The sequence below is a fragment of the Salminus brasiliensis genome, chromosome 6 (assembly GCF_030463535.1).
Source record: "Salminus brasiliensis chromosome 6, fSalBra1.hap2, whole genome shotgun sequence".
Lineage (NCBI taxonomy): Eukaryota > Metazoa > Chordata > Actinopteri > Characiformes > Bryconidae > Salminus > Salminus brasiliensis.
The window spans coordinates 41,371,863-41,386,236 of NC_132883.1; the positions used below are offsets into that span (position 1 = coordinate 41,371,863).

The following is a 14,374-nucleotide window of genomic DNA, read 5'->3' on the forward strand; positions in this document are numbered from 1 at the left end:
CTATATGCATTTATATGTAGTATGTTGGTAAAGTATGCAGTATGCAATGTTTACTCAAAATGTGATGTATGCATCCATTTGTAGAATGCAGTATGCATTTTAGCTATGTAGTATATATCCATATAAAGTAAGTAGTATGCATCTATATGTAGAATGCATTTTAGCTATGTAGTATGTATCCATATAAAGTATGTAGTATGCATCTGTATGTAGTATGCATTTTAGCTATGTAGTATGTATCCATATAAAATACATAGTATGCATCTATATGTAGTATGTTGGTAAAGTATGCAGTATGCAGGGTTCACTTAAAATGTGATGTATGCATCCATTTGTAGTATGCAGTATACATTTTAGCTATGTAGTATGTATCCATATAAATGATGTAGAATGCATTTTAGCTATGTAGTATGTATCCATATAAAGTATGTAGTATGCATCTATATGTAGTATGTTGATAAAGTATGCAGTATGCAGTGTTTACTTAAATGTGATGTATACATCCATTTGTAGTATGCAGTATGCATTTTAGCTATGTAGTATGTATCCATATAAAGTATGTAGTATGCATCTATATGTAGTATGCATTTTAGCTTTGTAGTATGTATTCATATAAAGTATGTAGTATGCATCTATATGTAGTATGCATTTTAGCTTTGTAGTATGTATCCATGTAAAGTATGTAGTATGCATCTATATGTAGTATGCATTTTAGCTTTGTAATATGTATCCATATAGTAGTAGTTAAGTATGCAGTATGCAGGATTCACTTAAAATGTGATGTATGCATATATTTGTAGTATGCAGTATGCTTTTTAAGTTTGTGATATGCACTATTATGCAGGGTGTAGTATGCAATTAAATTAGGAAAACATAGTATGCAATCAAAGTATACTATTTTAATGTAGCATGTAGTATGCATTATTATAGTGTATGTTTTTTAGAGATCTGCAGACAATGTACAGTACACACTTGCAGTAGGGTAAAATAGTGGTAAAGCTAAATAAAGCCATGGCCCCTGAGCTCCCTGTTCAATTTCTCCTCAGCCTATCGAAACTATTGACCCTCTATTTCAATCTCTCTCCCGCCCCCTTTCTGTCTCTTCTTATTAGAAAAACAAGAAAACAGGTCAAGGTGGTGCCCACAGCTCAAAGGAGAGAGAGAGAGAGAGAGAGAGAGAGAGACTCTAACTCAGAGCTTACTACAGGGCTTCCACCTCAGGAGGAGAAAGAGCATTAACACATTGCTCTGTCAGAATGTTTTCTTTCCAGGCCTGGAGGAGGCGAGCCAAGGACAAGAGGCATGAAACTGCCTCACAACTGGGATGGTCTTACCTCAGCTAACTTCCACTCGCCATCCAGATCAGTCAGCGAGACTTTATATATATATATATATATATATATATATATAGAAATAGAAAATTTATATATAGAAATAAATTTTAACTGCTCTCTAAAAGACATGACGTTAAAGACGAGACATCCTTACAATAAGGTGGATAATTCTTTTTGCATGGGGAGCTTATATTAAAAAATCCTGGGGGCCCAGAGTGGTCTAGTGGACTAAGGCACTGTCACTATAAACAGATGATGAGGGTGAAGAGCCTTGCTCAAGGACCCAACCGTGGCAGCTTGCCGAGCCCATCAATAGCCTGGAGCTCTAACCGCTGAGCCACCACTGCCCTAAAACAGCCGGTGGGCCTTCTATTAACCAAGTAATAGCCCCACCAGTTTCTACAGAAGCCCCTGTAGTTACTGAGTAATACACCTTAGTGAGTAATCAGCCTTTCTGCATTAAGTGGTTAAACTACATTTGACCTTTTAAAAACTGAAGAGGAAATTGAATCAGGTGCCTACTGTGCTTGGAGAAACGGCCGACCGTCTTGGTCCAAGGCACACTATGGTACATGTCTGTGTGTTTCCTGCTGTAACGCATGTGAGTCAGCTGGTGAAGAGCTTCATACAGTAATTACCTGATGAGCTGAATGGGGGAAAGCACTACAGTGTTCAGCACCTGGGGTCCCTATTATTATCCACCATCTACCCTCTGTTCCATCTGCTAATTTAGTAACTCATGCTACCGGCGGCCAGGAGGCTCATGCTACTATGGCAGTCTCAGTGCTGTGATGAGCTGAGAATGGTGCACCAGTCCAATAATACCCTGCACACCTACAAATGCAGAGACCTGACCAACCATACAGCCATACAGTCATACAACCTTCAGAATAGGGGGGAAACTGTGATGCCAGTGATTCTGAGAGTGGCTTGAGAGTGATTGTTGGTGTCAGAAGTGGTGGTTTGAGTACTGAGTATTTGAGTTGCTCACTGATCTTCTGGGATTTTACTCAGAACGCAGGAATGAGTGGTTCTGAAGTTCTGCAGACGGAAATGGAAATAAGAGAGGTCAACAGAGAAAGGCCAGACTGGTTGGAGCTGGCAGAAAGGCTACAGTAGCTCAGATAACCACTCTGTACAACTGTGGTGAGCAGAAAACGCCCAACCTTGAGGCAGATGGGCTACAACTGCAGAAGACCACGTCAGGTTCCACCTCTTCTGTCAGCCAAGAACACTAGGTCGCAGTGGCTCAGCACAGGCTCAGCAAAGTAGGCCATTGAAGACTGGAGAAACATGGCCTGGCCTTATGAATCTGGGGTATTTCTGAGGCTTACAGATGGTAGGGTCAGAATTTGGTGCCAGCAGCATGGATCCATGGTCCAGACTGGTGGAGGTGGGGTACTGCTGTAATGGTTGGGGAATGCTTTCTGGGCACTGTCAACACCAATCAATCAATCATGGCTTAAAGGCCACAGCCTGTTTGAGTGAGTATTGCTGCTGACCATGCGCATCCCTTCATGGCCACACCTGACTTGTGAACTGACTTCTAAGAGCTTCTAAGAGCACCATGCCACAAAGCGAAAGGCTCTCAAACTGGATTCATGGACATGGTTCCACATGGTTCCTCCTAGTCGTCAGATTCAATAGAATCCAACAGAGCATCTTCAGGATGTGGTGGAACGGGAGATTTAGAGCATGAAGGTGTTGCTAAAAGATCTGCAGGAATTGCTATCATGAGATGCTATCATGTCAGGTAAGGACCAGAGCCTCAATGGAATCCAGGTTCCAACATCTTCTGGAATCCATGCTAGCAAAGACTGTGAACATACGAAACTTTGACATTGCTTGTAATGATAATCGCTCTGCATGTACTGCAGGTTTCTGGTGATTGATGGTGTTCTGAAGGCTGCAGAACGAGCAGAGGAGTAAAGCAGATGGAGGATATGTTTGGTAGTCTGTGTGTGTGAGAGTGTGTGTGTGTGTGTGCATTGGTTGGGAATGTTGTGGAAGCTTGTAGAGGCTTTGGTTTATCTTTGATTTGAAATTCCATTGATCTCTCCATGCCACATCAGATCAGCGCTGATGGGAATAATCTGCAGCTCAATGTGGGCTTTCACTCTCTTCGCGCTAGCACTCACACAGCATCTCTAATGGGTTTGCGTGTGTGTGTGTGTGCATATGTGTGTGTGTGTTTCATTGTGCATTCAGGATAAAAGTGTAGAATAAAACACATAAAGCACAGCATTATTAGTTATGACATTACGATTCCTAATATAGTCTCTATATAGACATACTTTATGGACAAAAGTATTGGGACACCTGCTCATTCATTGTTGAGGGTATTAAAAAAAATGTTCATCCTGTTTTGTTGGGTTAACTGTCCAGGAAAGAAGAAGAAGAAGGCTGTCTACGAGATTTTGGAGGGGCATTGCTGTGAGGTTTGGATTGCATTCGTCGACAAGAGCGTTAGTGAGGTCAGGATGTTGACTGATCACCACCCCACCACATCCCATTCAGAATGGTGGAGTATTCTCAGCACTGCTGCAGTGACACTGACTGACTGGTGGTGGTGAGCGTGTTGGTGTGTGTTGCGCTGGTGGTACGAGTGGATCAGAGACTGCAGTGCTGCTGGAGTGTTTAAACACTGTGTCTGTCCACTCACTGTCCACTGTATTAGACACTCCTACCTAGTTGGTCCACCTTAAAGTCAGAGACAGAAGCTCTCTGATCTGTTGCTGCACAGTTGTGTTGATCATCCTCTGGTCCTTCATCGGTGGTCACAAGACGTTGCCCACTGGACGTTGCCCACTGGACGCTGTGACTTGTTGGTGGACTATTCTCAGTCCAGCAGTGATGCTGAGGTGCTGAGCACTGCTGTTTCTGATCTACTTGTACCACCAGCGCAACAGTGACGCACCACCCAAACACTACCTACCTGCTCTGTGGTGGTCAGTCCTGTAGGGTCCTGACCATTAAAAAAAAAGGGTGAAAGGAGGCTAACAGAGTATGCAGAGAAACGGATGGACTACAGTCTGGAATTATAGACCTACAAATCAGCGTAGAAACAACAAGGAGGTGGTATTAATGTTATGGCTGACCGGTGATCAATAATATTGATATAGAGAGTGTATATGTGTGTGTGTGTGTGTGTGTGTGTGTGTGTGTGTGTGTGTGTGTGTGTGTGTTTGTGTGTGTACCTGTGACCGTTGAAGTGCAGGAGTGGTTATAAAGCAGAGCCAGTTCTCCAAAGAGTGTGCCCACTTCAATGGTGTGCTGCTTCTGACCGGCCCTGGACACCTCCAGTTTACCCTCTGTAAACACACACACACATACACACAGTCTCGGGTTTGTGCAGTTGCCAAGGGTGACAGGTGTTGAGTGACAGATTAGCTCAGCTGTCACAGATTACAGGCATCATCTCCAAAGGCGACGCCACAGCAACAAAAACATGGCAACCAGCGGCGCCACGGCAACCTGTCACATCAAGGTGGTGTATCAGTGGAGCCCATAGTGCTGATAACTGCTTTAGTGACAGTGGATGGATCTCTCTATTTAACACACTCTGTATTCCTCTGTCTGCACACACACACACACACACACACACACACACACACGCCTATTCACTCAGAATGCCACACACCTATTTTCCCCTTTTTTCTCACCTCACTTATGGTCCATTTATGATTCACTATATTGACAAAAGTATTGGGACACCTGCTCATTCCTTATTTCTTTCAAAATCAAGGGTATTAAAAAATTATCTGGAGCATAGTTGTGAGCATTTGATTGCATTCAGTGACCTTAGTAAGGTTAGAATGTAAGTTGGATGATCACCACCCCACCTCATCCCCAACCCCCCCTCAATTCATCCCAAAAGCATTGGATGGAGCACCATCCATCATTCCAGAGAACACAGTTTCACTGCTCCACAGCTCAATGCTTTTTTTAGCCTATGGTGCCAAATGGAACTCTTTACTATGTGTATGGGCTTGATTTTTTACACCTTTGGCAACGGAAATGAAGGAAACTGAGGTGTGTCCCAATACTTTTGTCCATATAGTGTAGCTCTGACCCGTCAAGTCATGGGCTCCACAAGACATGGCCATCATGAAGTTGGTTAGTCCTACAGTAGCGCTTCGGTAGGATTTAACCAGACGGGCTAGCCATCACTGTCCGTGTGCATTAGTGAGCCTTGGCCACCCTCACCCTGTCCCTGGTTCACCGGTTGTCCTTCCTTGGAGCACTTTTAGTGGGTCCTAACCACAGTTCGCTTGCTGCCTAATACATCCTAACCCCTGGCAACTCTGGTGCCATTGTCACCAGATAGTAAAACCAAATGGCAGCAAGAGTGTAATACAAATGCCCAGAAAGACAGAGAGGGGGGGGTGCAGAGATTCAGTAGATTATCCTGACGGATGCAGACAGTGGGTTATGTATTAAAGATCATAGGCATGTCGCTGTGGTAAGAGGAAAGCTCTGCACTGCTGATAAATCATTCAAACTAAGACCGTGGGCAGTATCAGCTCATCTGTGTGTTTGGAGTAATGAGAGTGTTGTGAGCAGCGGAGTAGTGATCTGATAGAGTGTGGCGTCGTAACCTCAAAAGCTGAAGCATGCGCCTGATGAAATTGCACTGCAACACTAGTCAAAGGGGCAAAGAATGGGGATCACAAAACTGGGCTTGTAATAAACAGTGCATAAACACTGAGCGCTGTTAATCTATTAATCCCTATTAAATATATTACAAATATTACAGTAATTACTGAATTATTTACGCTAATTTATTTAGTATTTTAAACTTAATTATTTTGTATTTAAACTCAGTTGTTTAGTATTTACATTATTTATTTAGTAATCAAACTCATTTATTTAGTATTTAAACTCAATTATTTAGAATTTAAACTCAGTTGTTAAGTATTTACATAATTTATTTAGTATTCAAGCTCATTTATTTAGTATTTTAACTAATGTATTTAGTATTTACATAATTTATTTAGTATACAAACTCATTTGTTTAGTATTTAAACTGTTTATTTAGTATTTAAACTAATATATTTATTATTAAACTGTTTGTGTTTTTATATTTATTTAGTATTAAAATTGTTTTTTGAGTATTTACATTATTTATTTAGTATTTGAACTCAGTTATTTAGTATTTAGATTGTTTATTTAGTATTTCTTTTGTTTATTAAGTGTTTACAATGTTTTTTTTGTATTAACATTTTTATTTATTTAAATTATAACTCAATTGTTTAGTATTTAAATTGTTTAATTGGTGTATAAATACTAAGCACATGACTGTGGTTGGTGTGAAATGCTCAGTCGTTTACATTTAACTTCAGTTGCATTTAACAGACTTAAAGTTGAATGTTAGTTGAATGTCAGGTGAGCATCTATGAGGCGTCTACAATGGACCATCCAAGTAAAGTGATACCGGAGAAACAGCTCGACATGTTGGGGAAGTTGGGCATTTGCCATTTATTATACATCTATAATATTCCTTTTATTTTCAAATTCAAATTTTCATGATTATATTTTAAGGCTAATACCAATAGTATGTCTAAGGTTAAAGGGGTTAATTAACCTACAGTAATATGTTATCAGGGGTTTATTATATACAGAACCTTTTCAGACCTACATTAAAGCCTTTCTGCTACACGTTGACAAGCTGAGGCTTGCTACATAGATCAATATCTGTAGTCTGGCTTCGTCTCTGTCATTTCTAGAACTGACGAGCAGCAAAGCTCTGCAAATAATGTGACATTCCCCTCAACTGGCAGAAAGGCACAGTGTTAACCTGTGAATCTCACTAGTATTAAGGAATAATTCAGTCAAAAAAAAAAATCTAATTTACACATTTTGTAGTTGATCTGCCAAGACATGCTTGGTGTCCACAGGTTTGCACTGGAGTTATGAGGCATATGTAGTTCAGTAATGGATGTGTATAGCCTGCCATTTAGCATTGCGCTAGCAAATTCAAACTAACTCAACTAATTAATTTTATCTCTTTTTTTAATTAATTTTATTTTTTAATAATCTCTAGGAATGAAACACGCTGTCTGGACATACTGGTTGTTTTTACAGCTCACGCCCCTTGACAGATCCCCCTGTAGATAAGACCAATCAATGTTTTTCACTTCACCTGTCAGTGGTGCTAATGTTATGGCTGATCAGTCTAAGCCTTCACTACTTCTTAGCCACATTAGCCTCATAGCGTCATTTCTTACCCTCCACTACGAACGCATGAGCCGCTTCATCTCCCTCCTGAATGACCTTTGCCCCCTGGCCAGCCGTGGTGAGGTAGGCGCAGTCCACCAGCGCCAGCATCTGCTTCCTGCCCACAAACCTCAGCCACTCGTTCTCCGTCAGTGCCGCCTCGATCACCCTCTGAGACCTGGGAGACAGAAAGTGACAGAAAGAGAGATAATGATAGAGCAAAAAACTCCCTCTACATCAATATCTCAATGTCTCTCGCCCTGCTGCGGCATCGGCTTGCCTGTGGGCCGGCGTCAAAACAGAGAGGAAAAATGGCAGTGTGGCGTCCAACGCTATTATCGACTTCTGTTTCTCTCCTGTGGGGGATATCTCAAGGCATGGCTGTCAGAGGTGGAGTAGCCCCTGAGGTCACGGCTATATTTTCCAGGTGAAAATGAGAGATGAAGACCGGACAGAGACAAAAGGATGGGACCATGGGCTTTCAGGCATTTGGATGCTAGCATCATTTGTAAATGAACAGCAGCCTATTCAAATTGTTTATGATTATGATGATATTTTAGGAATAAGTTTAACAATAACTCAAGGTTAAAGAAAGGAAACAACTACAAGAGGCTGAGCATAGACCTCTGAGGACAACGTCATTGTTCTGTAAGAAACGTATGATTATAGTGGCCTGTGTAAACCTAGCTAGATGCTGTTAAGTATCTACTGTTAAATATTCGCACAAAACAGTAGCTAATCGTAACACAGATTAATTTGCATGTTCTTGTACTTTTAGTGTTAAATCAACACTTTAAGTGTTAAAAAATTAACATTACAGTGTTAAATCAACTCTGGCAAATTTACTGGGTAATTACACTCCAAAACCAAACGGCTATATGTATGTAACTTAAATATTTGCATATACTCAACTTTGACATTTTTATCTATACTACATACCTCATACTCAAAACCTAGTTAGTAGACCATTATCATACTTCCTTGTTGATTAATACAGATGCATAAATAGTAGCTGAGGCTAACGCACTTTCCTAAATACACCCAAAATTCAACCAAACACACTGACCACCAGTTTCCAACCCATCCAGTAAAAAAAAAGCTGAAAATCGCAGCTCATCATGTGTCATTTTGAATTTTTAATCAATAAAACGAGAGTCCAGAGTGAACGCAGGGCTGAACGGTGGGGCAGATTTACTCAGATTTGTGTAAAAATGCTAGCACGCTAAACTCGAAGATCAACGTTGATTCATTCAACATTCATTTAAAGTGGTTCAGCAAGATTTGGTTGATAACCTTGTCAAACAGACCCCTCAACGCCGGGTCAGACCCCTCAGCACCGGGTCAGACCCTTCAGTGCCGGGTCAGACCCCTCAGTGCCGGGTCAGACCTTTCAGTGCCGGGTCAGACCCCTCAGTGCCGGGTCAGACCCCTCAGCGCCGGGTCTTGGGGATTAGTTTGATGTAGAAATGCGATACTGTGTCTCTTTGCTAGCTGTGGTGTTCAGGGTTGTACTCGCTAGCTAATGTTGCTAATGTTTACATGGACTGAGTAAGAGGAAGTTAACCTGCCGGATGGATGTCTCCTCCTCCAGAATGAAGCTCAGTCAGTGCTGGTCTTTAGTCTGTCCAGTCAGAGATGTTAACTCCATCCAGTATCTCTCGGCTGGGTTGGAATAACGAACTAACAATCCAACATATCAGCACCTGACCTCACGATTTCTGTCCTGGCTAAACGCAATCCTGTCTTCAGTCCACAGCAAGTTTCTAACATCTAGTGTAACGCCTTTCCCGAAGAGCAGAGGGGACAAACTCCATATTTATACCCTTAATTTCAGAAGAAACTTTGATGAAATGAGCAGGTGTCCACAGACTTTTGGCAAGTGGTGTATTTAAAAATCCACACTCATCCCTAGCCTAGAGGTAGAACCGATTTGTAGACCAGTGGTGCGCAGAAAAAGGGAAGAGTTGGTGTGGTCAGAGGTGGTCATTAACTCACTCCTGGCTCTTGCTGTGGCTCATCAGAGGGCTTTGTAAGAGCAGTTTGGGGTCCACGCTCATCGGCTCCGTCACCACAGCTCTTCTCTTTGACCGTAGCGAGGGGACCTGCTGCTGACCTAAAGCAAGGAGAAAAAGAGGAGAAGCAAAAAAACCCTGGGTTATTCATATTAAGCCCTGGACTAGAGTTTGCATACTACTGGATTTTGGTCTGAAGGATATTTTTTCGGACTCCTAGTGACATGCAAAAGTTTGGGAACCCCTGGTCAACTTCGGTACCTGGTCTATTACTGTGAATAGCTAAACGAGTAAAAGATAAGCTGATTTCCAAAAGCCAATTCTGAGATGACGTTGCAGGAGGTTTTCTTCTGATGACTCTTCCAGTGAAGGTAAGTTTTGCACAAGGGTATCGCTGCACAGTAGAATAGTGCAGTATCACACATAGAAGTTCTCATAGAAGACCTCTACCATTCCTGTTAACTGCCATTTCCTAATTAGATTACGAACTGAGGAATCAGCTTCCTGAAAAAGCTTCGCTATCTTCTCATAGCCTTTTCCTGATTTGTGGGCATCAGTTGGTTTCATGTTCAGAGCGTTAGGCAGCTGCTTAGAGGAGCCCATGGCTGCTGATTGTTGGGACGAGGTTTGAGGAGTTTTGAGGAGTGTTTATATAGCTTTGAATTTCGCATCACCTGGACTTTCCTAACGACGACTGTGAATAAGCCATGGCCCTAACAAGCTAACCTTGGTACTCGGGACTTTGGTAGGGGGGTCAAATCTCTTGGGATGCTCCAGCTTTTGCACAATGCTAGAGATGGAAAAATCGATCAACTATATATTCGAATGGCGATCGTATGATGTTTACATTTACATGTAAGGCATTTAGCAGACGCTCTTATCCAGCAAGATGCTGCCAAATCCAAAAGTCAGTATAGATACCTAGATACACAATGCTCAACACACACTACACTTGGCCTAAGTAGTCTTGGAAGAGGTGGGTCTTCAGTTCAGTCCAAAAACACAATCGATCCATCGAACATGCAATCGAACGCGTTTACACCTGCTCACTTCAAGCGTCTTGAGTATCAGGATTATGGGATCCGGGTCAGGCCAAATCCCATCCCTCAAACAAATCACTTCAGGAGAAGGTCTGAGATGCATGTTTAGCCACATGTAAACACCTCCATCTCTCCAAGACGTATTCCACCACCAAAACCCCTCCCAGTACAACCCAAACATCACTAATAATTGCTATGTAACGAGCAAATTTCTTAGCGGTTTTACTTAGCGATGTAAACACACAGCGCCGCTACTGTTGAGCTCAGAGGGTAGATTACTCGTTATTTCTGCTGAAATATGGATTAAATCTCTAACTTTCATTCTCTGAATAGCTAGAATCCACACACACACACATACACACACACACACACACACACACACACAGCTGCTCATCGCTTAGCTCTTAGCTCAATCCAGTCTCTTAAAAAGTTGGTGAAGCCTTTTCTCGATTAAAGCTCCTGGGTTCGAGCTTCGTCGTGTTCGAGGCTAAACTTCTCCAAACTGCACTGAGAGATTATAAGAACAATAAACAGATTCATCGAGACAGTTTATTAGGAACACCACACATTTATTAGCCCAAAAACTCAAGGATGTGCTAGCTCGCTTTTTAGCTAGTAGGTTAATCATCATAATTAATCACAGAATGTTGTTGTGATTAACGCCATTAACCTTTTTAACAGATCGACTAATTAGGACTGATCAGGACTCAATCCAGGACTAGTCACGTGAAGTGACCAGGCGTAAACAGGGTCACAGGGGGGTCTTGCCTTCTCAAAAGTTACAAAGGATCCTCTACCTGAGGACAAATCAAAGGTGAACGCAATGCTAATCTAATTCATCACATAACGATGTAATTACATCTGTAATTACACAACAACCTGCAGACAAACTGCCGGAATAACTCCAGACCTCATTCTGCCTAAGAGATGTGTTGGTCTTGGCTCTGCTTGTGCAATTTCTGATTGGCTCTCTGAGAGGAGACCGCAGTGAGCGCTTCAGTGGGTTTGAAAATGGAACGGAGTAATGGGAAATTCAATGAGAAATATAATTAAAACATCAACAGCAGCACTTCTGTCTGCAGTTCTCTCTTCAATATGAGCCTGAAGGCGGGCGGGCGGGCGGGTGGGTCGCAGCGTCCTACGCGCAGCAGGCTAAAGCGTTAGCAAGGGCCTTCGATTAGGAATCAATTCCGCTCACACCTGTTCTGCCGATACAGCTCAATAAGCTTCGGCGCCTTCTCTCAGCCTCACATTTCCATCTCTTCGGTTAGGTAGGCAACAGCAAGCGAAATTTCCCAAGAAAAAAAAAACGACCCAATTCATGATCACGTCCCTTTACCGGAAAAATACCCAATTTAAATGTTATATCACTATAATTGGGAGCAGATAGGGCAGGGAAGAGAGAGAGCGCAAGAGTGTGAGTGAGAGAGAGCACAGCTACCCTAGATAAGATGAGCATTCAACAGGAGCTCTACATGCTGAATGCTGGTGGTTCGTAATATCCACAGCAAAAACACCAACCAACCGGTGCCTGTAGAGCAGCATTAGGCCGATTCCAATAACACAGAGATCCCTATACTTCAGCATGTACTTGAAGATGTATATGACAAACATATGATAATCTAAAACATATGATATTTCTAAAACTGTGCTGGTCACACTTGTGCCACCTAAACAGCTCTGACCTGTTGAGACACGGACTCCACAAGACCTCTGAAGCTGTCCTGTGCTTCAAGACTGGCATCAAGACTAATGTTAGCAGCAGATCTTTCTTCAAGGCCTGTTGTGAAGTGGGGCCTCCATGAGCTTCAATAAGCTCTGCTGGTTCATCCGCTTTGCTGGTCCTTCCTTGGGGCACGTTCGGTAGGTACTGACCACTGCATACCAGAAACACCCCCCACAAGGCCTACCTGATGTTGTGGAGATGCTCTGCTCTGCACGATGAGGACAGATATCTGGAACACTGGGAGAACCAAGCTAAAACGTTCCAAAAAAAAACGTAGGCTAGGACGCTATCAGAGAATGACCTGAAAAAGCATCTACTGACTGTTCACAGCAGAGACAGATCCTGACCAGGGATGGGCTCGGTGACCACAGTCTGGCCTCAGAAAAGGCCAGGTATAAAAAAAATCCTGGCTGAGCAGAGAGGACAGACTGTGTGGTCTCTGTATGACAGGTGAGGTCGAGGCAGAGATGCGATTTAAGCGGACATGTGAACTTTTCACGAACTATTTCAAACAGCTAATCGCAAATTCAGAGAATTATACATCATCCTCGGAGATGGGAGAATGGACAGAGAGAGAGAGAGAGAGAGAGAGAGAGAGAGAGAGATAGAGAGAGAGAGAGAGAGAGAGAGAGAGAGACAGCCATCCAGCTCAAGACCAGATATTGGTAGCTAGATGGCCTCAGCTGGTCTTCGAGAGTGTTGGTTGTACCCTATGCTGGTTAACCAGCTTAGCTTCTAACCAGCACAGCACATGTTTTCATTAGACTTAGATGAACTATCTGGTCTACCAGCATGATCAGCTTGATTAAACTGGTCGGCAAGATGGTCATACTGGTTAAGTATCAAGTTAAAATGGTGATCCTGCTGGACTATCAGGATGGCCATGCCAGTAGGCCATCAAACTCAGGATGGTCATGACAGTAGGCCATCAAAAACCCTACCCTATGCTTTTTTTAGCAGATCTGATGGGGTTACCATACACAATATGGACAAAAGTATTGGGACACCTGCTCATACCTTGTTTCTTTTTAAACAAAGGGTATGAAAACGAGTTTGTCCTGGAGTAACTGTCTTTTACTCTACTAGATTTTGAAGGAGCATTGCTGTGAGCCTTTGATTACATTCAGCAACACAAGCGTAAGTGAGGTCAGGATGTTGGATAATCACCAACTCACCTCATCCCAAAAATATTGGATGAAGCACCATCCATAATTCCAGAGAACAAATAGTTCCACTGCTCTACAGCTCAATGCTGGGGGCTTTATACCCCTCTAGCTCACGCCTGGATTCAGCCATGGTGCTAATAGGTATATGCTCCAAAGAGTCTCTACAGGGCCTAGCCTCTTACGTCTCTACAGGGCCTAGCCAAGCTGAGTGTGTGAGTGTGTAGCTAAATGCATTCCTTATAAGAGGTGTCCACAAACATTTGGACATGTAATGTATGAAACTGAATTGATTGAAGGAGCTTGGATTGATGCAAACCATCTAATTCAACCATTCTCTCATGCTTGATGTCTTCTTTACTTTTTAGCAGTGGAGCTAATGAGGCTAATGTAGCTAGCAAGTAATGGGAATTTAGGCCATAACTTAGCAGTTAGCATCATGCAATCTGCACACACTCGCCTAAATCTGTATGTTGGTCAGTAATGTGGATAGTATGTATAATCTCTCTGTATGTATGGCGTACTGTTATCTACAAGTAGTGTAAGCCGTCCAGAAGCCCGCACATTATCTATACTCTTGTCCAGTCACATTACCTATTATTAAGCCTCGTAGCTCCAGTGTCAAACCAGACACCAGAACAAAGGAAGCAAGCCAGACACCAAACATGTCTGAGACTGGGCTGATTGACTGTGTTCGAAAGGTAACAGACCTGCTGTGGACGAGCCGGGAGCGCCGAGAGTGACCCGCAGACGGTCCAGTTCTCCCTGCAGGCGGCGGATCAGGTCATCCTTGGCGTCCAGCTCCAGCTCGAGTTCATCAATCAGGGCGTCCCTCTGTCGCAGCTCCTCGATCTTCAGCTGGAGGGCGAACTGCAGATCTCTG

The 14,374-nt window shown here is 42.8% G+C and overlaps 1 protein-coding gene across 2 annotated transcripts in view; it reads right to left on the reverse strand.

Annotated features, from left to right (window-relative positions):
• prkg1l (protein kinase cGMP-dependent 1, like) overlaps nt 1-14,374 on the reverse strand; it is a 38,715-nt gene that overhangs the window by 21,216 nt on the left and 3,125 nt on the right. For both annotated transcript variants that reach the window (XM_072682433.1, XM_072682431.1), the window contains exons 2-5: nt 14,202-14,374; nt 9,546-9,663; nt 7,562-7,728; nt 4,532-4,645 (exon numbers count right to left, since the gene is read on the reverse strand). The exon at nt 14,202-14,374 is cut by the window's right edge and continues 15 nt beyond it. In XM_072682433.1, coding sequence (XP_072538534.1) covers nt 4,532-4,645; nt 7,562-7,728; nt 9,546-9,663; nt 14,202-14,374 — 572 coding nt within the window. The remainder of the gene's footprint in view (nt 1-4,531; nt 4,646-7,561; nt 7,729-9,545; nt 9,664-14,201) is intronic.